This window comes from Bufo gargarizans, chromosome 5 (genome assembly GCF_014858855.1).
Source record: "Bufo gargarizans isolate SCDJY-AF-19 chromosome 5, ASM1485885v1, whole genome shotgun sequence".
Taxonomy (NCBI): domain Eukaryota; kingdom Metazoa; phylum Chordata; class Amphibia; order Anura; family Bufonidae; genus Bufo; species Bufo gargarizans.
Genome location: NC_058084.1, coordinates 413,223,150 through 413,247,626, shown reverse-complemented (window position 1 = coordinate 413,247,626; position 24,477 = coordinate 413,223,150). Strand labels below are relative to the sequence as shown.

The following is a 24,477-nucleotide window of genomic DNA, read 5'->3' as shown; positions in this document are numbered from 1 at the left end:
TTTCACTTGCTGAAGACAAAACAGAAGGGAATATGCCCCAAGAACAAGCAGGAAATGAAGACAGTTGCAGTAGAGGCCTGGCAGAGCATCACCAGGGATGAAACCCAGCGTCTGGTGATGTCTATGCGTTCCAGACTTCAGGCTGTAATTGACTGCAAAGGATTTGCAACCAAGTATTAAAAAGTGAAAGTTTGATTTATGATTATTATTCTGTCCCATTACTTTTGGTTCCTTAAAGTATAACTGTCATATATATTTTTTTTATGTATTCAATTACCCCTTAATTTCACAGTTTACTCCCTATTTTTACCTGTGCCTAAAATAGTGTTGCTAGGCATGGTCCATCTATCTGTTGAAGGACATAGGGCGCAGAAGCGCGCAGCGTGCAAGGTAACATTCCTGACAGCCAGGGACTAAGTAAATGATTAGAGCCAGGTCCTCCCCAGCAGCTGATAACAGTGCCTGGGCTGTGTGCACTTCTCCCTGTCCCTGCGCTTGGCAGACGCTCCCTCACTCAGCAGAGCTGGAAAAGGCAGAGTTGGAGCGGAGCAGAGCAGGGAAGGGAGATCTGCCGTCTGCTCAGTGTATAAATGAAAGCAACATGTGGTAAGAGGACCCCTTTGTGCTGCAGGAGATTAACCCTTTAGGGGGAGGGCTCTGGTTACTGACACTTTTGGGGGGCTATTGTTACTGGCTAGTGAGGGCAGGCGGGATTAGCCTCAGGGTGAGATTGCAGTTTTATGCAGACTGGTTGCTAAGGGCTGAATCTTATTAAATATGGGGTCAGTTTAATAGTAACTGATTCTGGAATATCATGTTATTAGTAACTACATATATGAAAATGAAATTAGGGTCTAAGTGTGACAGTTATCCTTTAACAAGTGGGAGGCACATATGCAAACTGTTGTAATTACTACACCGTTCACCTGATTTGGATGTAAATACCCTCAAATTAAAGCTGCAGTTAAAGCACATCTTGTTTGTTTCATTTGAAATCCATTGTGGTGGTGTATAGAGCCAAAAATGTTAGAATTGTGTTGATGTCCCAATATTTATGGACCTGACTGTACTTGCCAGCAGCTGCTGCCTCTTTTGCCCACTTCTGGTGCCTGCCACGCAAAAAGTAGCTTGGGCTCGTAATTGCCGTGGCCAATCAGCAATCACAAGACCAAGCCACTATTGGGCCAGGAATGCGGCAGCGGTGCAGGAACGCAGTGTGTTGTGCTTTATTATTTTAAATTGGTCACAGGTTACCACGATTGGGGGGGATGACGGCTCCTATGCGGAACAATCCCTTTAAGGCCCCTTTTACACAAATTATACAGATTGTGTCAGGATCTGTTCAGGGGAAAAAAAAAAGGTTTGCATGCAAGTGCAGTCCATTTGGTCTAGGGCAGGGATCAGCAACCTTCGGCTCTCCAGCTGCTGTGAAACTACAACTCCCAGCATGCAAACATGCTCAGCTGTTCTCACCACTCCCATAGAAGTGAATGGAGCATTCTGGGAGTTGTAGTTTCAGAACATCTGGAGTGCCGGAGGTTGCAGATCCCTGGTCTAGGGTTGCGTTCAGTAGTTCAGTTTTTCTTCATGCAGATGCTATCAGCTTTGATGCATTTTTCACGTGCGTTAAAAAAAACAAAACTAAACTGAAGAATTGCAAACATCTAGCAACCATCAGTGTAATATGCTTTACATCGGATGCAATGCATTTTTCAGAGAAGCCCCATTCGCTTGTATAGGACCAGGGGTGCATGAAAAACACAGAATATAGAACATGCTGCGATTTTCACGAAACAGATGATGCGTGAAAAACAAAACTCATGTACACAGGGCCATATAGCAGGTGTATGGGAAAAACTTGTGTGAAAGGGGCGTAAACTTGACAGGCTAACCACGCCCACTTTCCAAAAACTTTATGTAAAAATGGCAAATAAAAAAAGGTCAAACTGTGCAGGGTTTGATAAATTCTGCAGGACTTTTCTGTAAAGCAGGAATCCAAATGCTCATGTGAACGTGCCCTAAAAGGTGCACTAGATTTATCACCCACGGGCTTCTAGGTCATCGAAGCAGTGTATGGATGACATACATTTCAAGGGCTGCATTTTATCAGCTGTTATTAAAGGGGTTGTCTCCTAAAGATAAGGACCAGGATCTGGAGGGGTGGGGGGGGACTCCACTGACAATGAACTGTAGTGCTTCTGTACATGACACAAACACAACAAAAGAGGTAAATGATCCACAACTTTTAATACAAAAAAATAAAATAAAAAATATGATACACAAAGCATTCACAGAAATCCTACACATAAAGGTCATTAACTGGAAAAATAATACAAAGTCAATGTATATCCATAGTCCAGCATAGTGCAATTTTTTGTTAACTTTTACAACTTGGCAAACTTTTGGTTCAGAAACTTGCTGCAAGTATTGGCAAAACAGAGTTACTTGTCTCTATATTTGGTTTGTTACATTGAAAAAAAAAAAAAAAAAAAAACGCAAGACGTGGAGCCTGTAAAGACCACAATAAGGGCTCATGCACACTGCCATGCCCGGCCGTTCCATGCTTTGGGGATCGCAATGCACGGGCAACATCTGTGCGGCTGCCGCAGAAAGATCCAGACTCCTTCAACTTGAATGGGTCTGGGATCCATCCGCGGCGCAGAAAATGTCTGCAATATGGGCCCGACCTTTGTGTGCATGAGCCCCAATTAGAAGAAGCCTTTTTTAAATATATCGTTGATCAGATTTGATGCGGACAACAGCGCTGCATGCAGCACTATTCTCATTAAAATGACAGAGCCCACGAAAAACCAGATAAAAAAAAAAAAGAAGTCAGGGACTGGTGGTATCCGCAATGTCGCAGATCTGAGACTGGAAACCTGGGATCCTCCAGCTAAGGTGAAGCTACAAGCTAAAGACTGGCTGCATTCTCTATCGAGGACACATGAAAGCCTGGCCAAGTGCATATACATGGGGTGTTCAGAGGGATTAGAAATCCACTGTCTAAGGTATATGACCACCTTTAGGATTTTCTTACGGTTATATGGCGTATGAGCACCAGAACTGTTGCCTTACCCGACACTTGCAGGTGGGCTACATGGCTATGAATAGACGCCTCTGAATGTCAGATGAAGGCACTACTATCCTTGTTTGGGAGTCAGATCTAACCTACAGCAGTCCCCTTCCGATGCCGGCATCTCAACTCCTAATTTCCTGCTAATATATAATCAATCGTAATTGACATATGATAAAGTGGCGATCCATAAATCTCTGGCAGCCCCATAGAGAATAAATACAGCGGCATGGTGCACGCTCAGCCAGCCGCTCCATTCATTTCTGTTCACGAGGCACTGATTGTGATCGGTGCAGGGGTCCCATAGAACTGACCTGGTTATCCTCCATCTTATGGATAATTTTATATAACCAAAATACACCTTCAATTTGTTTTATTTAACAAAAATAGCACAAAAGATTTTGCGATTAACAATAAAACCAGGATTCGGTTGGCAGATAATACAGAAATCCAACCATCTTGCAGCAAGAGTTGATACCAAAAGCATAATTTCCTTGCATAAAAGTAAAATATAAAAAGGCAACTTCACAAAAAAAAAAGCCTTAAAGATCATAAATGGAGTACTTGTCAATACAGCTCAATGAATACAAATAAATGCATACCGATTTTGTCTATTACAGAAATTATTGCTGATTTGCATCATTAGAACCCCTTCTAGGAGACCTGTCACACCATTGTTGTGGGAGATATTCTGACCGCCAGCAGGAAGAATCATCCATTTGCTGCCATTTACACAGTACGGCCTCATGTACACAATTGTATTATGGCTCCGTACAACAATGGATTTGTACTAACATAAAGGGGCTATTCTGTACCCCCGTATGCTTTAGAGTTCATATGGAGGCTTCTTTTGTGGCATACCCCATTGGCTGCCATTTACAGAGCACCATACAACAGCACATGGGATTTAGAACGCTTTTGGATTACCCCTGTCTTGTGCATGAGGCCTAAAGCCATTTCCACTACCCGGGAAGCGGCTGGACAAAAAACGTAATGATTTTTGTCCGGTCGAGTCCCTTCCGGAACAGCCTGCCGGAGGTGTGGAATTAGCCTTGGGCTGTATTCACACTTCTGTGAGCAGACTGTATGTGCCTTCCCAAAAATGGGATCAGATCCTGCAAAGGAAGAGCCGACTTCCCTGCTTTTCTTTAGGAAGATCCAAACCTGTTTTTCAGAAGGAATTGTGCAGGCTTCACGAGGTTGTCCAAACCTTTTGAAGCCGGTTACTGCAGCGCCTTCCCATTCACTTCCATGCGAGTAGCATGTAACCAGCTTAATCCCTAGCACAATGGCCGGAGCTTTTTTTTAGTGGTGCGGAGGCACGGACAGAAACACCTGTAGTGCTTCCGTGGGTTTCTGTGCCTCCGTTCCGCACCTCCCGGATTGCAGACCCACCAGGTGCCCGTGTATTGCGGACCTGCAATACGGCCGATGCCGGGCAACGGCTCAGGCTATGGTGTGTGAGCGAGTGGTTTATTTAGTGCCAAAGGATACAAGACCTGGTACTGGGAAACAGGAAAACCATCACAAAAGCCTCCCTGTCAGCTTTTGACATTTAAAATATGGCTCTCGCAAGTAGTCATAATGCAATCATATGAATGAAGCCTTAGGTCTGTGATGGCTATCCTGCAGCTGTGGTAAAACTACAACTCCCAAGATGTACACTTGCTTTGCTGTTCTCAGAACTCTATAGAAATGAATGGAGCATGCTGGGAGTCAAAGTTTCACCACAGCTGGAGGTTAGCCATCACTGGCTTAGGTTATGCTCCCAAACATGAGGGACAGGCTCCCATATCCTCAGCTGTAGGAACTTGCAGAGTTATGTTATAGTTATGTGGCCCAGTAGGGCCCAACAGTATACAATTCGCAATGCCGTAATATACTGTATATCATTTAAAGGGAATCTATCATTTAGATAAAGGTCTATAGGGAGAGACTTATCAAAATTGGTGCAAAGGAAACCCGGCTTAGTTGCCCAACCAGATTCCACCTCTCATTTTTCTTCATTGGAAAATGAAAGGTGGAATCTGATTGTTAGTATGGGCGACCAAGCCAGCCTCTTTAACAATACTTTTAATAAATCTCCTTTAAATGTACAAAAATGCAAAAGGAAAAGTTTATACCTACAAGGAGGATTCTGGGACATCAACAATGTATTTTTATTCAGAAATTTGCCCCTAGATGGATCGAACCAATAAGACCAGAGCTTCCTGACATTACACACAGCCGCATGACATTCCTCAGAAACGGAGGCGGAATTTCATTGCAAAATCTGCAATCAATCCAGATGACATGTTATATGCAGACTTTGCTGCAGAGTTCCCCTTATGCATTGTAAAGGGTGGAAAATCCATATCGACCTGCTGCAGATCTCACACGGCAGGGCAATTTTTTGCTGCAGGTCTTTTTTCCGCAGTGTGTGGATGCTAGTAGGTAAAATTTCAACCGCTTTGCTGCTACTGTAATAAGAGGTGACTTTTCCACAAGCAATTCTGTGAGTGGGTGTGAACACACCTCAAAAAAGGATGATTATTTATTGTCAATGTCCCAGAAAACCTAGAGGAATCGAGATCTGTGAGGATTGATTTTTCAAGTTCCATTTGAAAAGTCAAGGTGAAAGCACTTGATGGTCTACGAGGTCCTGCTCACCAAGTCTAAGCTGTGCTTTCAAGAGAAACATCTTATTACAAGGTACACCAACACTCTTCCTGAAGAACACGTCTGCTTTATCCCAGTTGCTCCAGGTTTAGCGCTCTACTAAAGCGAGCGATTTCACTCTACCTTTTCTTCTTGATGGCAGATATTTAAGATGCCACTTAATGCTTTCTGACTACAGAATGTGATTTTAAAGCGCATCGACAAATCAATAAATTGTGCAAATATTTAATGTAACGATACCACAATGAAAGGAGCAGATAGATTCCCTTTAAGTTTTTTTTTTTTTAAACACATTGCACTTGTCATTTTGACTGTTCGTAATCAGACTGAACTACATGTAAATAAATGTGAACAATCAATACTCTGAGCTCACAAATACTATAGAAGACAAAAAAAACAAAACATAACATGTTAAATGAAGTGACAAATGCACTTTTATCTTTACAAGGCAATCACAGACTGCAAATATTAATAAGGCTGTGAGACACACACAAAAAATATCCGCCTCTTCTAGCATAATAAATGACACTTTAACACGTAAAGGTTTTTCTCTGGCTGTCCTGTCTTATGAATATGACTATTGCTGGTGTCACATGTGGCTGGCAAAGCAGGGACAATAAAAGGGAACCTGTCATGATGAACATGGTGTTTGAGCTACAGGCGGCAGGCACGTTCTAGAGCAGGAGGACGTGTGATTGACAGCCATCTCTGTATGCACAATCATAGAGGGAAGGCTGTCAAAGCCTAGAATGAGCTGGAATTTTAATTGATAGATTACCAGTTATAGCAAGTCTTTTCTGCCCAGCTCCTCCCGCTTTATAACATGCTGCCTTGTGCAAAGTGACAGGTTCCCTTTAAATAGGTATTCTGGGACTACAAAATTGATAGCCATCAATATCAGACAGCAGGGATCCGACTACCAGCACCCCACCGACAGCAGACTGAAGGACGAGGCACAGCTCCAAACATTTGGTGTCGGATCTGCCTTAAATGGGACTGAGCTGCAGTACTACCAAGTGTACTGTGTTATGCCCATTAAGAAATGAAAGGGATGTGGCACTCGACCATTCATATTATAGTCCAGAAAATTGCCATTAAGGCTACATGCACACGACCATTTGTTTCATGGTCCATAAGCCACGGATCCACAAAATACGGCTACAGGCCGTGTGTATGCCACACTTTCCGCACGTTGTTAGAATGCCTATTCTTGTCTCCAAAACGGACAAGTATAGAACATGTTCAATAATTTGCTGCATGGCCTCAGATATGGACAGCACATGGATGACATTTTTTTGCAGCACCGTAGAAATTAATGGGTCCGTGTGAGAACCGGATGTGGGCCAAAAATATGGCTGTGTGAATGAGGCCTAACATCGTTGGAAAGGTGGCCCCACAGGAATTTAATCCAACCACGAGCCTTTACGCAGGCTGACAATTCTAGTCAAGCATCTCTGCCTACACTGTCACCTAATAGCAAGAAAGCCAAACCATCTGATGATCCAGCCACTTGGCCCAGCAATCAGTCATATACATTAAGGCAAAGTGGAATATTTTCCAGCTTCTAGTGGTCACCAGGGCTAGCTACTTTCTGGTCAAAACTGATCATGTAGCTTATTTTTAGAATGCTTATTACTATAGTCTCAGCTACCATCACAGTTCAGTATGCTGGAGACTCTCACCCCTGTTGCTAATATGGGCCTAGCAAGTATTAAGGAAAACTCAACATACTGCCCCCTAGATTAGATCTGGTGGCCTCAACTACGTTTCCCTTTCATGCTACAGCTTTTTTGCCCACAGCCTTATTTTCCATGGTAGACAAACAAGAAAACTCCTATCACTTCATCTTATTTTTTTTTTCCTCTTTTCATGCATCCATTAGGACTTCTAGACGTCGTAGCAAAACTCCATAACAGTAATTTCCTCCTTATCTTCTCAGAATGAAATTGTAATACTGGTACTTGAAGCTGGCACCCCAGCCTATTACACCATGCAGAAGACATCTGACGTCCTACCACTACAGAGACAAAAAACAAAAACAAAACTGCAGCGATCATGGAAGAAAAGATGCGTTATCGGGTGATTTGTTCTTCTCTTATCGCAGTTCCTCCAGGTATAGGAATAGTCCGATGTGGTAAAAATCCATAGAGCTAGGAACAAGATTCCGCACACAGTAGAATGTACTAACCAAATAATGAAGTGACAGCCTTCACAGTTTAATGCGTTTGCAGGTGAAAAGTTTGCAAGCTTTTCCCCGAAATGTGCCTCATTCTTCTCTTAGTACATTTAAGTATGGCAAGGTGAGGTATCTAGTCTGTGTGCACTTTATCTGTAGGACCCTGCAATAGAAAAAATAAAAAATAAATAAGCGTTTCTGAATACACACAAATATACAGCAGTTGCCAGAAATATATATTTAAAGAGGACCTTTCATTCCAATAAAAAAAAAAAAAAAAAATCTAAACCAAGTATGCTGACATGTAGAGCGGCGCCCAGGGATCTCCCTGCACTTACTATTATCCCTGGGCGCCGCGCCAGTCTCACGGTATATTCAGATTTTTGGCTCAACTGGGAGGAGCCTGCTCTTGTTCTCCTGGGCGTCTCCTTCTCCTAGGCTGGAGTGCTGGCCAATCGCAGCTCTCAGCTCATGGCCTGAGTTTTTTTTTATTTTACAAGGCTATGAGCTGAGAGCTGCGATTGGCTTGCGAACAAGAGCAGGCTCCTCCCAGTTGAGCCGAAAATCTGAAGATACCGGAGCCTATACCGGGACAACGGAGCAGCGCCCAGGGATAATAGTAAGTGCAGGGAGATCCCTGGGCGCCGCTCTCCATGTCAGCATACTTAGTTTAGATTTTTTATTGTAATGAAAGGTCCTCTTTAAGCTACTGTAATGAAAACCAATTATTGACCAGACGCTCTGCACCGGGACAATGCAACTTTGCAGCAATTTCTGGCAGCGAACAAAGGTGCAAAGCCATGTGCACAATACAAGATAGTGCTTTACCTTTACTACTCCATAGTAATTGAGGCTTTGCCCTAAGCTACATAGAAGTCAAGTTGGACCACAACTCTGCCATTAAAATCTGTCTCAAAGTAAACCAACCAGTAGTTGGGATACAGTCAGAGAAAAGCGTCCATCCCTGCACCAGATTTATCATCCAGCCCGAGACTTGTGATAAATCTGGTGCAGGTCTAGACACCTGTCTAAGCTTATGCCATCTTTAGGATTAGTAAACGTGGGCCAATAGTTACTGAGATTGTAATTCTAGCATGCATTTCACCAAGTAATGAACATGCTAGTTGGCTAATGTATAAAGTAAATTACCATAGCTAGTTGCCTCCCTATATTTCCCACAGTCACTCCTCCAGAAAAGAATATACATGGCAGCCAGGAGCGGATATATAGGAAGTCTGGGGACATGTACCTAAATAAAAAGAAAGAAGAGTTTAATAAAATGCAAACTAAAACGGTTTCACTTCAAGCAAGGAGCATAAAGTGCAATCACTAATTTCTACTGTACTCTTGAAGAACACATCTGTCTAAAGGCCCTTTGACATGAGCCAGTAATCGGCCAAATGAACATTCGCTTGAGGACTCCAGCATAATGTAAACCGGACGGATTAGTTATGCAGGCCATAGACTTCTATTATAACGGAATGCCTCTAAAGGCATTGCGTTATGGTCCATGGTAACGGAATCCATAACGCAATTCACATTATACCACAACGCGAACAAAAACGAATGTCAAAATATGAAATTCACTCATCCCCAATTATGATCTATGCTACTCCATGGAATGGTTTACTAGAAACTATGGGCGATATCCAACGATAAGTAGTGGGAGAGGGCGCACAACTCTGACAGGTGTACTGTATATGCCAGGAGCTTCTATCTGCGTCAAACGGAGGTTAAATAGCGTGATGTGAATAGAGCCTGATCCTTTACAGATCTGCCATTTAGGAACCAGATAAAAGGAACCAGGTGGCATGAATAGAAATTGCTGCAATTTGGGAAATGCAGTTCAAATCTAAAAGTAAAGTCTGCAATTGAGAACACAAAAAGGATATTTTCTCCCAGGAACAGTGCCACTGTGGCTGGTATTGCAGCTTTTCCCCATTCAAATAAACAGGGACTAAACTACATTACCAGACACAGCGTGGACAAGAATGGCACTGTTTTTTGGGAAAGCAGAAGATCTTTTTTTAGAATCCCACACCCTGCAACTTACTGGTAAACTCCATTGTAGACAAGGAACTGTGTGATGAGTGTTGCAAGAAAGGCTATTGTAATTCCAAGTCCCAGGCCACTGCGGGAGCGGTCAAAGGTCCACCACAGGCCCAAAGACAGGGCTGCAAGGGTCAATGACAGCTGAGCATTATTAGCAAAATCCAGTTTCTGATTGAATACTTGGATTAAGGAAAAAAAAAACACCACACATTGTACATTTACAGTAATACACATTCCATGGGAGTAATTAAATAATAATTCTTACTGTCTGTTTACCCCTTTGTAGTCTGGATGAGTCCATCAGTTCCTACAAGTTTCCGTTAGGCCTTATGCACACAGCACAGATGCTAGACTGCAGCACATGTCAGACTGAAAAATCAGAATCATAGAGAGCTACAGTAAAAGCCCTAAAGTACTTTGAGAGTGCCCCATTATAACAGCCCTCTATCAGAGCTAAAGCACGTCAGTGTGCCTAAGGCCTTACAATACATGCTTAAAGAGAATGTCATCGAAACATGACCGACAAGTTTTTTTTATGTTATACATCTTTAAAGAATTTTTGGTGATGCAAGTTTTAGTTTTCCATGTCAATATCTATATGCTTTTAAGAACAGCTCGGGCAACATGGCAGCCTCCATCATCATGTTCAAGAAAAATAATTCTACAAATCAGAAAATAAAGGGATATGCGTCACCATCTGGATTTAACTAGTGGGGAAAAAAATTTTAAATAAGTTATAGGCGACACCTAACCTTTAAAAAGGGTTGCCCAGTCCTTTATAATTTTTGGCCTATCCTCAGTACAGACAGCAGGGGTCTGACACCCAGCACTCCTGCCAATTAGCACTGACACTACAAAGCTCTGTCCATTATGTAGTGACTGGTGCTGGTACCTACAGCACTGCTACCATTGATACAACCCCTTTAATACATACCGCAATGAACTATACATGAGTATATAATGAACAGCTAATCTAGTAAATCCATCATAAAAGGCTGTGTAATACTGATTGAAGGATACAGCACTAGCATGATTAATGCCGACAAAAACTGCGATGCACCTCATGACGCTGGCCCACTCCCTCTTGAACTTGTGAGGTTCACCAAGGTGGCTGTCGATGCAGGGGTACAGAAGGCCAACAACAGCTGGAAGACAAGAGCCCATGTATTAGATTATTTTATCATTACAAAAAACTAAACAAAACAAAAACAGTAGTGCAGAGTATACAGAACAGTCTTGCTGGAGAAACAGTATTTTGACTCCTAGTGAGCACAGCGGTTTGGCATTAATAACGGGTTCCTCAGTAGAGGGGCCACAAGATACAGGTGCCCACAAGCTGCCACCACTCACATGCCATCTTTCCACAATAATACTGAAACAGACATTTATCATGATTCAAAAAGGTTCTGTGGATCTGTATAATCCTATAGCATTTGCTAGGATATATACAGGTCCTTCTCAAAAAATTAGCATATTGTGATAAAGTTCATTATTTTCTGTAATGTACTGATAAACATTAGACTTTCATATATTTTAGATTCATTACACACCAACTGAAGTAGTTCAAGCCTTTTATTGTTTTAATATTGATGATTTTGGCATACAGCTCATGAAAACCCAAAATTCCCATCTCAAAAAATTAGCATATCATGAAAAGGTTCTCTAAAAGAGCTATTAACCTAATCGTCTGAATCAACTAATTAACTCTAAAAACCTGCAAAAGATTCCTTAAGCTTTTAAAAACTCCCAGCCTGGTTCATTACTCAAAACCGCAATCATGGGTAAGACTGCCGACCGGACTGCTGTCCAGAAGGCCATCATTGACACCCTCAAGCAAGAGGGTAAGACACAGAAAGACATTTCTGAACGAATAGGCTGTTCCCAGAGTGCTGTATCAAGGCACCTCAGTGGGAAGTCTGTGGGAAGGAAAAAGTGTGGCAGAAAACGCTGCACAACGAGAAGAGGTGACCGGACCCTGAGGAAGATTGTGGAGAAGGACCGATTCCAGACCTTGGGGGACCTGCGGAAGCAGTGGACTGAGTCTGGAGTAGAAATATCCAGAGCCACCGTGTACAGGCGTGTGCAGGAAATGGGCTACAGGTGCCGCATTCCCCAGGTCAAGCCACTTTTGAACCAGAAACAGCGGCAGAAGCGCCTGACCTGGGCTACAGAGAAGCAGCACTGGACTGTTGCATGTCATTCGGAAATCAAGGTGCCAGAGTCTGGAGGAAGACTGGGGAGAGGGAAATGCCAAAATGCCTGAAGTCCAGTGTCAAGTACCCACAGTCAGTGATGGTCTGGGGTGCCATGTCAGCTGCTGGTGTTGGTCCACTGTGTTTTATCAAGGGCAGGGTCAATGCAGCTAGCTATCAGGAGATTTTGGAGCACTTCATGCTTCCATCTGCTGAAAAGCTTTATGGAGATGAAGATTTCATTTTTCAGCACGACCTGGCACCTGCTCACAGCGCCAAAACCACTGGTAAATGGTTTACTGACCATGGTATTACTGGGCTCAATTGGCCTGCCAACTCTCCTGACCTGAACCCCATAGAGAATCTGTGGGATATTGGGAAGAGAAAGTTGAGAGACGCAAGACCCAACACTCTGGATGAGCTTAAGGCCGCTATCGAAGCATCCTGGGCCTCCATAACACCTCAGCAGTGCCACAGGCTGATTGCCTCCATGCCACGCCGCATTGAAGCAGTCATTTCTGCAAAAGGATTCCCGACCAAGTATTGAGTGCATAACTGAACATAATTATTTGAAGGTTGACTTTTTTTGTATTAAAAACACTTTTCTTTTATTGGTCGGATGAAATATGCTAATTTTTTTAGATAGGAAATGTGGGTTTTCATGAGCTGTATGCCAAAATCATCAATATTAAAACAATAAAAGGCTTGAACTACTTCAGTTGGTGTGTAATGAATCTAAAATATATGAAAGTCTAATGTTTATCAGTACATTACAGAAAATAATGAACTTTATCACAATATGCTAATTTTTTGAGAAGGACCTGTATATTACACAGACACACAGTCCCAGAGCTATAATATATATATATTGATTCAGGACATCCATACCTTACTCTCAATCTGCCTAAGCTTTAAACAACCTTACAAGGGTTCTCTGGGATTTACATATTGACGACCTATCCTCCATGCATTATATAGCGGTTGTGCTTGGTGGGGGGGGGGGGGGGGGGGGGGGGAAGGGGATGTTCTGGAAGCGAGACCCCCGCTGATGGCATACTGACCTGTTCTAAAGACATATCATCAATATGCAAATGCCAGGGAACCCCTTTAAACCATCACAGTACACACCTCACCTAACTGAAAGTAAAACTAAAGCCCATCTGTTTCCGATGTACTGGTGGGGAGGTTTATGCAATTCTGAAAGACAGACATGCAAGTCACACAAGACATTTAAAGGGGTTGTCTGCCTTTTTCTTACCGGTGATCTCTTTTTTGGATAGGTCATCGGCATCTGCTCGACAGAGGTCTGACACCCAGGATCCCTGCCGATCAGATACTGGTGACCTATCCAAAAGATAGATCACTGGTAAGAAAAAAAAGTGGACAACCCCTTTAACCATTAAAATATCTGTAAATAAAAGGAAGAAATATGACTTTCATCAGACTGCGTCAATAACATATGTGTCGCTTATCTCTTCAAAAGAATGCCACGTTTAAAGGGCTTGGCCACCATCTAATGCTAGCTGCACACGTGCTGGTAACAGTAAATGCATGCAGATCGTTAGGGCGCCTTCACACGTTCATTCATTTGAGCAAGCTCATGGATTTCTGCCAGCTCCATTAAAGTGAATGGAACTGATTTCAGTCGCAGAATTTTCTGCTTTAAAAATCTGCCGGGTGTGAGGGCGCCCTATTAGACATTATTAAACCATCTGCGCATATGTCCAACGGGTTAATATGCCTAATTTAGGTCTGTGCTCCGAAAATGGATGCTGATGGAGGAGTTTTCTGAACAGCTTCCATTCACTTACACTGGGAACGGACAGGGCAATTAGCGCATGTGAAGTATAAGTGAATGGAATCCGTTGATGGACCCTGCAAGGTAGGCAAATCCGATCTATGCACGGATGATTTAATAATGTCTATTACTAGATGCGTGCATTTGTTGTTCTTCGAGGAAAACCCCTTTAAACGTAGCATCCTCTTACACCTATGTAATGCTGCTCATGTCTGTGCTATTGGCACAGTCTGATAAAGGTGTCATTTTTACAATACAGATATTTCAATAGTTAAACCTTTGTGTTAAAATGTATGTTTTCTTTTAGGATTAGTATTCTTTTATATAATTGCATAACCATCCCTACCAGTACAATCAGATAGGCTTTAGTTTTACTTTCGGTCAGACGAGGCGTGCACTCTGATGTTTTAAAAGGGACTTTACAGATTGGGCAGAGCGAGTGTAAGGTACGGATGTCCTGAGTGACTATGTACTTACACTGGGCGGTCCGTCCCCAGCACAAGTGAATGGAGGCTGCTGATGGACAGGCCCCTCCATCAGCGGCCATTTTCGAAAACGCCGACCTAGGCATATTAAACAATAGTACACTGGCGTGGACGGTTTAATAATCACCATTAGGCTCCATTCACACATCCGCAATTCCATTCCGTATTTTGCGGAACGGAATTGTGGACCCATTCATTTCTATGGGGCCGCACGACCCCGACCCGGAATTGCAGACCTGCACTTCCGATCCTGAAAATAAAATAGAACATGTCCTATTCTTGTCCGCAATAGCAGATAAGAATAGGCATATTCTCTTCGTGCCGGCAATGTGCGGTCCGCAAAATGCGGAACACACATTGCCGCTGTCCATGTTTCGCGGATATGCAAAACACACACGGATGTGTGAATGGACCCTTACTAGCTGAATGCATGAGCTGACCGAAGCACAAGGGCAGCGAGTAATAGTGGCCACCCCCTTTAAGTAGCATATTTAGTCAGAAATTAACGATGCATTCTCGCTTTCTCATCAACAAGATGTTCTGAAGAAGCTGAGGTATCTATTGAGGGTCTATTCACACATCCGCAATTTCGTTCCGCATTTTGTGGAACGGAATTGCGGACCCATTCACTTCTATGGGGCAGCACGATGTGCTGCCCGGACACGGAATTGCGGACCCGCAATTGCTGACAAGAACAGGCATATTCTATTAGTGCCGGCAATGTGCTGAACGCACATTGCCGCTGTCCGTGTTTTGCGGATTCGCAAAACATGTTGTGGATGTGTGAATGGAGCCTAAAAAAGGGAATTATCTACACCCTACCTTAAAGTTTGACGCACTTGTGCCATGTTATATATAGTCACAGAGGTCCTTGATGGTGAGGTCTACCCCATATAGATTAGAAGTGTGTGTGTGCTGCATCGCATGCCCTGTATTAGCTATAGCACTTTCCAGATTTGCTCTTGTAGTGTTTTACACACTCTTTTGTACCGCACCACGCAATGTGAAGGTGCAATATAATTAAAAATAATAAATCATTGCCACTGCAAAGTCGTTTCCTATAGAGGACTGCACATAAATGTTGTGCAATTGGATGGAGGTCGTATATTTAGCTGCAGCAGCACAGACGCCTGGAGATTTCGCTTTCAGCCTCTGCCCTCCCAGCGATGATTCATGAGATGCTTGTGGCAGAGACTCCCGAGTGCTGATCACTTCCTTATTTTCCTGCAGAGCGGTGGCATGTACACGTGAGCGCCAATGAGGGCTGAGGCCGACAGCTCACCAGTTCAGGAGGCGGCCAATCCCAGGGCAAGCAGCTGACGGCATTTCCTGTGCTATCCAGACTATGCAGAGACAGAAGAAGCCGTCCTAATCCTCATATAGGATTTCTGCTGCCATTTGCACAAAACAAGATGTTCATCTCCAGGCAATTCTCCCACATTACATAAAACAGAAAGAATCCGAGAAACAAGGTAACAAATCCCCTGAGAACAAAACAATCCCCAATGAGACAAGCACAAAATAAGACCTTTAAAGGGCACACAGACCGCAGCACGGCAGACTTTTGGGGTTCCTTATGGCGAGATAACCAGACTGCTCTCCCCTTTTAAAGGGGTTCTCACTTCAGCAAATGGCATTTTTTTCATACAAAGTGAATGTCAGGCACTTAGTGACACCACATGAGATCTTTGAGGGAACCCCTGCTGGGCGGTATTAACATGGATTTTCAGCTGTGTGAACATATATGCAACCATCCGCTTACCCCAAAATAACGGCGTTTATGTGAACCCCACGGGATTGTATAGAACCCAATATCTGGGTGTTCAACAACATAGACAGTGAACTATGCATATACTACTCCTCCGGTTCTGATCACATCAAGGGTCGAATCCAGATGTGGAGAACCTGCAGACATAATAGCCTGAAAACTCTTCCTAAGGCCTCATGCGCGTGGCCCAATTTTGCATTGGTGTCCAATCGGCATTTTTTTTTGCGGATGGACTCATTAATTTCTATGGATGTGCAAAAAAAAAATAATAATAATCCGCGACCATATCCGTTCCACAAATTATAGAACATGCCTTATTCTTGTCTATATTGTGGACAAGAATGGTCATTTCTAGTGTTGGAAAAGAGAACACTGTTGACGCAATGTGGATTTTGCGGATCTGTGGTTTGTGAACCAAAACACGGACATGGTTGTGTGCATGAGGCCTAAGGCCCCTTTCAGACGAGTGACTCGCAGCGAGGCACCCAGCCTGGACTTCCAGAACTCCCAGGGGTCACATTATATTGATATCAGATACATTCCAGACCTCTAAGGCTACTTTCACACTTGCGTTTTGGGCGGATCCATCATGGATCTGCAAAAACAGATCCGTTAAAATAATACAATCGCATGCATCCGCCATGAACGGATCCGCTTCTATTATCTGTAACATAGCCATTGTGTACCAGGACGGATCCATTTGGCTCAGTTTCGTCAAGCGGACAGCAAAACCCTGCAGGCAGCGTTTTGGTGTCCGCTTGACGAAACTGAGCGGAATGGGGACTGATCGGAGGCAAACTGATGCATTCTGAGCGGATCCTTTTCCATTCAGAATGCATTAGGGCAAAACTGATCCGTTTGGGACCGTGTGAGAGCCCATGACGGATCTCACAAACTGAAAGCCAGAACACGAGTGTGAAAAGTAGCCTTAGGGTTACATAGCATTATAAGTAGTGATGAGCGAACTTCTGTTTTAAGTTCGGCGTCTAAAGTTCGGCTTCCGGTTAGCGGAGAATCCCGATATGGATCCGGATATGGATTCCGACTTCCGTTGTGGTCCGTGGTAGCGGAATCAATAATGGCCGATTATTGATTCCGCTACCACGGACCACAACGGAAGTCGGAATCCATATCCGGAACCATATCGGGATTCTCCGCTAACCGGAAGCCGAACTTTAGACGCCGAACTTAACAGAAGTTCGCTCATCACTAATTATAAGTCAATATAATACTTTGTGACCCCGGCAGTGCTGGAAGTTCAGGCCTGGTGTCTCGTATGAAAGGGGTCCAACACATAGGATCAATGAAACAGTCAATCTGGGGTTTGGCCTTCCCCAACTACATCCAGACAAATGATCACCAGCCGACAAGCTTGACAGTCAAGTGGTGGTCCGGCAATGATACTCACCAGCCGCTGTGCCACAACATGGTGGGACCCACCAAGCTGAAGAGAAGATGGTAGCAATGACTTCCTCAGGAAATAACGTCACATTCCTTTGGATCTGGAGAAGGTTGAGCACCAAGGCAAGAAATACACCAACAATAAATAGGACCAAGCTCCTCCGGATCAGGCTGCGGCCTTGGCTGCTGGCTAAGGTGCTGTAGGCGAGACTGAGGAGAGAGCTGAGCGAGGACATGGCTTCTCCTGCTCTCTGTGTTAGCCAAGTGCTAAAATTTTTGCTTTCCTTGTCTATATTTCTGGTGCAAGAGCAACTCCAGCAGTGCTCCTCGAGTCTTGGCATTTGTTTACTGGTAGTTTTTGTTTTAATCTGTAGAAGGCAGAGAAGAAGAATGATTAACGCACAGAATAACAGCAGGTTAGTAACCAACAGTAATATGTGAGCCAAACTGCACGTCAGCCCCGCAGAGGGCGCTCCTAGCTGAGCACAGGATGTGACGTGGAGGGGGCACCACACTGGGCACTGAACTCTTCAATGACTGTCCATTCAGTTCACCATAGGTCAATGAAACCCTGATCATCCAAGTAGATTACCTGGCATCTGGCAATGCCAGCTGATGCCCGTCACCACCACAGCCAGGACAGTTTACTTTTTTCCTAAATTGTGCCAATCTAATAGAACCCTAGTTTATAGAAGTCTGTGCCAGTCATTAGAGCAGGCTTAATGGCAGAGAAGGAATTTTACGGAGCTTAGGCCACTTTCACACTTGCGTCGCTGGATTCCGGCAGGTAGTTCCATCGCCGGAACTGCCTGCCGGATACGGCAATCTGTATGCAAACGGATACTATTTGTAGACGGATGCAGATCAGTCTCACAAATGTATTGCAATAACGGATCCATCTCTCCGGTTGTCATCCGGAAAACGGATCCGGTGTTTATCTTTTTCACATTTCTAAAGGTCTGCGCATGCAAAACCGGATCCGTTTTTTCTGAACACTTAGGGCTGGATCCGGCATTAATGCATTTCAATGTAAAATAATGCCGCATCCGGCATGTGTTCCGGAATTTTGCACAGAAAAAAAAAAAACCTGCAGCATGCTGCGGTATCTTCCCCATCCAAAAACCGTACAGTGACTGAACTGAAGACATCCTGAACGCATTGCTCTCCATTCAGAACGCATTAGGATAAAACTGATCAGTTCTTTTTCAGTAATGAGCCCCTAGGACAGAACTTCATGCCGGAAAAGAATAACACTAGTGTGAAAGTGCCCTTATGTCACTACCATATGGTACCCGCTGCAGTCTGATACTACTCTGCCCAAATTAGGAAACGGATTAAAGCGAAAGATAAATCCTTTCACCTACTAACTGCATAAATGACCTGTGCCACATTACTGGTGCCCATAGTTAGGCACTTGCTGCTACTGTTACCCATTACTACTGAGGTTACTGTGCCAACCTCTACTGATGGCATTATTTGCAACCCATCACTACTGGCACCAAGACCTGCAGCCATCACCCCTGGAAGGACCAGTGCTCAGCACTACTGGCACCATGACCTGCAGCCACATACTGGGCCCAGCACTACTGGCATCAGTAACCACATCACCCCCCCCATCCACATGCCAGTCTCACCTGACAGCAGGGTACACTCCGGTCGTCAGACAGAAGCCGGGATCCGCAGAGATAAACTTTTGCCCTTTCCTCCCTGTTGTTTCCTGTGTCCTCTTCCTCCGTCTCCGCTTTAAATACGGAGGCCGGGTGTACGTGCAGCTGTGGGCGCCCTGCCTCCCGCCCCTGCAGGTAACGCCGCCGCCGCTGTCCTCCTTTGCCCCGCTCCCTCCTCCTCCCACATTGAGTCACATGGAAGCTGCAGCTGTCCTCACCGAAAACAACATGCGGGTCTGGTGAGGCGACGGCAGCCAATCAGCGGCCGGCGGACCATATGACGTAGCGCACACACCACACACACCTTCCCGGCGCTAGGGAAAAAAACAAAACAAGTAGCGACGGGAGCGCGCACGGGCGGCGGCGGCGGCGCGCAGTGTATGGGGAAAGGGGACGTGAGTGTTCCCGCCATATGCTAGACACTCCCTCCAGGGCACTGACCTGCAGACCGGTTACCGGGCCCACTCCGAAAATAGCCGCGGCCTCTGGTGGCTTTACCTCGCAGCAGTCAGGGCAATGACTCTTCCTCAAGCTTTGTTGTATAGGAGACACATTTTACCTCAATTCTGTACTTTTCTTGTGAAAACAAAGACTGCATAGGGTGCAGTCACACACAGCGGTTGTGGTGCAGTTAAAGGGGTTGTTGAAGTTCTGTAATGCCCCCCATATGCCCGGGCCCCTCACAGAGGTTGTACTTATCTTACTCCCTTGCGTCCGTGTCGCTTCTCTTACCGGCACGGCCGCTGCTGCATTTCCCCATCGTCTACTCTAGATTAAAACATCTATCGTTGGGGGTGGAGGCAACCAATAGCAGGCCGCGACGGGAACGAGCCTCCCTAGCATTGCGGGTGCTGGTATGGGGGAGTGAGGCAAGTACAACCTCTGTGAGGGGCCCGGGCAAATTGGGGGGGCCCTTATAGAACTTGGATGAGCCCTTTAACTGCCCCTACACCAGACTGAAAAGTGTTGCACTTAGTGGTTTTCTGTCACTTTATTGACCCTCACAGGTGCACCAAAATGTCATTAGTTGTGTCTGGAGAGGGTAGGAAACACCTGACCTGTGTGGAACCATCGTAAGGGTGGCCGCATCACCTCTTGGCTTGGCTAAGGGCGTAATCCTTGCAGTCCCCTGCTTTTCACTTACCCCTAAACAAGGATCTGGACTTCGCTGCAGGGGATCCACCAGGCTGCTACCTGCTGGATAGTCTCTGTGTGCTTAACAGATGACCCACGGGGGTCTGAGACTCAGAGACACTGGTGCAGGGCACTCAGGGGTCCAGCAAAATTGTAGTCATGACCTGGCCGATATCAGGGCCGGCAGAATGCGTGCAGTACGGTAAACAGTCCGGGGTCAGGGCAGCGAAAGATATTTGGCTATTGCACATCTGTACTAAGTGGCCTCCTGGCAATCAGGAGCTGTTTTATATATAGGCCACATGATACTGAGTTAGGCCACTTTCACACGAGTGTGACGGATTGGCTCCGGATGCGTTCAGTGAAACTTGCACCATTTTGCAAGCAAGTTCAGTCAGTTTTGTCTGTGATTGCGTTAAGTTTTTTCCGTGCGGGTGCAATGCGTTTTCATGTGTTTTTAACGCGCATGATAAACTGAAGGTTTACAAACAACATCTCTTAGCAACCATCAGTGAAAATTGCATTGCATCTGCACTTCCGGTTTTCACTGAAGCCCCATTCACTTCTATGGGGCCAGGGCTGCGTGAAAATATAGAACACAGAATATATAGAACACAGAATATAGAACATGCTGCGTTTTTCACACCGCAGAACTAATGTGTGAAAAAAGCGCTCATGTACTCAGACACATTGAAATGAATGGGTCAGGTTTCAGCGCGGGTGCTATGCGTTCCATGTCACACATTACACTTGCTCGTGTGAAAGAGGCCTAATAGGAGACTTTACTGGCGGTACAGAGGGAAGACCTCACACGAGATGCCTTCTGAGCAAAGCTATTTATATGTGGGAGCTGTGTCGCTCTGACTGACTCCATATAGCTTGTGCTTGTTTAGTCCTAGAAGAAAGTGCATTAAAGGCAATATCATGGACCAAATAGTGGCCCGGCAGCAAGTGTTCATGAGGGTCACCCCTTAATGTGCTATGTGCCCAGTAGGGATGAGCAAATTGACTTCGGATGAAACATCTGAATGTACTGGCTCCGATGAGCCAAAGTTATTGCTTCGCGATGCTTCAGGTAAAACCTTCAGAAGTTAATTTCTACTGTAAAAAAAACATTTCCCGAACTCGGGTTCGGTTCCAAGTGGTACTGCTCTGTACAGTATTGGAACAAAGTGTTATGCGAATCGACTTCGGATGTTTCATCCGAAGTCGATTTGCTCATTCCTAGTGCCCAGCACACAAACTTATTTTTGGTTTCATTTTTCGCAGATCGCACTCAGACCCGTTCATTTCTATGGGTCTGCAAAAAAAACAAAACGGACAGCACAGAGGTGTCATCCGTGCGGCCAGGCCGGCAATGATAACACCTGTCCTATTGTCCATTTTGTGGACAAGAATAGACTTTTATACAGTAGGCTCTGGGAAAATTGTATGGTTGCACACAGACTGCATGCACATTTTGCAATTGCGGACAAGAAAAGGCATTTTCTATTATAGGGCGGGCGATGTGCAGTCCGCAAATTGCGGAGCACACATTGCCAGGGTCCGTGTTTTGTGAATCCGCAATTTGTGGACCGCAAAACACCTACGGACGTGTGAATGGACCCTAAATGCGAACCCCTTTAAGAAGTTTATATACTGAAGTGTGGCATAGACATGATGTGCTCCAACTTGTACAGTATGTGGATGCACCGCCATCTGCTCTCACAGTCTCCGGGAACAATCTGTCAACATAGGACCCTTTATGGGTCAATTCACATGCAGCAAATTTGATGCAGAAATGTCTGACTCTGTTCCTTCATTTGGAATAAAGCATCGGCTTGTTCCCAAAACAATTTCATTTAGATCAATGAACTTTTTATTCAGTTGTGGAAATTCCTGCAGGAAATCAGCCAAGTATAAATATATCCTAAAGCCTGACTTTCATCTTGTAAGTTAATGTAACTTTATTCATCAGCTGAGAAACAAACGTATTTACTTGAAACATTCTGACAAACTCAGGTACACCTCATTCATTCCATATCTCTATGAAAGGGCATCTGTCAGCAGTTTTGTACCTATAAACCCGGCTGCCCTGTTACATGTGCACTTGGAAGCTGAATACATCTGTGTTGGTCCCATGTACATATGTGCCCGCATTGCTGAGAAAAATGAGGTTTTAATATATGCAAATTAGCCTCTAGGAGCAACAGGGGCGTTGCCATTACACCTAGAGGCTCTGATCTCTGCACTTCGATGGACAAGTTCAGGTAGTGAAAATATCACATCTGGCCCTGACATCTCCTAAAGTCAATCAAAGTGCAGAGGGTGCAGCAGTTGCAGAGAGAGCAGAGGCTCTAGGTGTAACGGCAACGCCCCCGTTGCTCCTAGAGGCTAATTTGCATATATTAAAACCTAATTTTTCTCAGCAATGCGGGCACATAAGAACATGGGACCAACACAGATGCCTTCAGCTGCCAAGTGCACATGTAACAGGTCAGCCAGTGTCATAGGTACAGATCTGCTGACAGATGTCCTTTAAGCCTCTTCATCTACGTGTTATCATAGATTCATACTACAGTATGGGGCATATTCACTCCAGCACTTGTCATTTCCACTGAAAATAATGGATGTGCTGGATTTGGCACATAATTGAATAGAATGGCGCCAAACACCCTATTCACTATATTGGGGTCTGTTTGGTTTCTTGTTTTGGGAAAAAAAATTGCGGAAAAAATTACTACTTGCAAAACTTTTTTGTTCACTTGTTTTGGCTGAATCTGTGACAGATTAACCAACTGAGCTTCTGACAGAGATGTGAACTTGCCCTTAGAGAACTATAATCTGTCAAGCAAAGGGCTCATTCACACGACCGTATGAATGAGTCCGTATCCTTTGCTAAATTTTGCTGAACAGGTGCGGACTCATTCATTTCAGTGGAGCCGCTAAAGATGGGGAAGGCACGCGGTGTGCAGTCCGCATCCGTAGTTTCGTTCCGAGGCCCCGCACAAAATATAGAGCCTGACCTATCCTTGTCCGTAAACTGTCGACAACAAAAGGCATTTTCTATGATAGCGGCGGACATGTGCGGTCCGCAAATTGCGGAATGCACACGGGCCAGTATCCGTGTTTTGCGAATCTGCAGACACTATAGTGGTGTGAATGTGCCCTAAGGCCTCATGCACAAGACTGTTTGTTTTGCGGTCCGCAAACCCCTGACAAGAATAGGACAGGTTATATATATTTTTTGGACTACAGAACGGAGTGCTGTCTGCATCTTTTGCGGCCCATTGAAGTGAATGGGTCCGCATCCGAGCCGCGGTTTTGGCCAAATCAGCGGTCGTGTGCATGAGGCCTAAGGCTGAGTTCACCCCTCAGTTATTTCCATTAGTTATTGTGAGCCAAAACCCGTAGTGAAGCCTCCACAGAGATCAGGTATAGTGGGAAGATCTGCACCTGTACTGTGTTTGACCCGAACCTGGTCTTGGCTGACAATAACTAATGGAAATAACTGACCAAACACTGAAGTGTGAGGACCTGGGCTACACTGCAGCGTGACTGATTGATTTTAACTATTGAATGACCGCTGCAGTCTACAAGATTGCACTTTGCTGAATGCATTTATTTGGATTGCAACTGTAGTTCAATCATTAAAATCAATCAGTCGTGATAAAAAAAAAGCATTAGTGTAGCCTTAGCCTAATGCCTTTGGAATCTGGAGTCTCATACATGTAGCCCACCTGCACAAGAACAAACAGAGGCTGTTTTTGGACTTTCACATGTTAAGTGGTTGAGCACACGTGAGGATTTCAATGCATGGACCATTTTCCATATCCTGTTTTGCACCAAGCGTTTAGCAAATACCATTGAGGTTATACGAGGTTATTTGAAACAGAAAAAAAATACGAAGAGAAGGTGTGTCTGCTCAGGTGATGTGGAATTGGCGGAGGAGCAGCGTTGTGCAAATATAATTGCAACACCTGTAACCTGTAGGGGCAAAGTATTACCTGACATTCTTATCCTATCGCCGAACTGCATCAAGTATGGGACTTCCTCATGAAACTGTTAGTTATTGATTCTTTTTTATATTTTTT

At 44.5% G+C, this 24,477-nt stretch overlaps 1 protein-coding gene across 1 annotated transcript; it reads right to left on the bottom strand.

Annotated features, from left to right (window-relative positions):
* Nucleotides 1–2,234: 2,234 nt before the first annotated feature.
* Nucleotides 2,235–19,470, bottom strand: LOC122938457 (insulin-induced gene 1 protein). The gene is made up of 6 exons (XM_044293979.1): nt 19,238–19,470; nt 17,611–17,971; nt 10,980–11,104; nt 9,961–10,127; nt 9,057–9,156; nt 2,235–8,070 (listed from the first exon to the last, which is right to left on the bottom strand). The coding sequence occupies exons 2-6, from the start codon at nt 17,942–17,944 to the stop codon at nt 8,041–8,043; spliced, it is 756 nt and encodes a 251-aa protein (XP_044149914.1). The 5' UTR covers nt 17,945–17,971; nt 19,238–19,470; the 3' UTR covers nt 2,235–8,040.
* Nucleotides 19,471–24,477: the final 5,007 nt, after the last annotated feature.

Coding starts and splice junctions, on each gene's coding strand:
- LOC122938457 (XM_044293979.1), bottom strand. CDS start 17,944: ATGCCAAGACTCGAGGAGCACTGCTGGAGTTGCTCTTGCACCAGAAAT. Junction 10,128..10,979: donor GCATTAATCATGCTAGTGCT/GTATCCTTCAAT, acceptor GTATTCAATCAG/AAACTGGATTTTGCTAATAA. Junction 9,157..9,960: donor GTCTACAATGGAGTTTACCA/GTAAGTTGCAGG, acceptor CTTTTTATTTAG/GTACATGTCCCCAGACTTCC.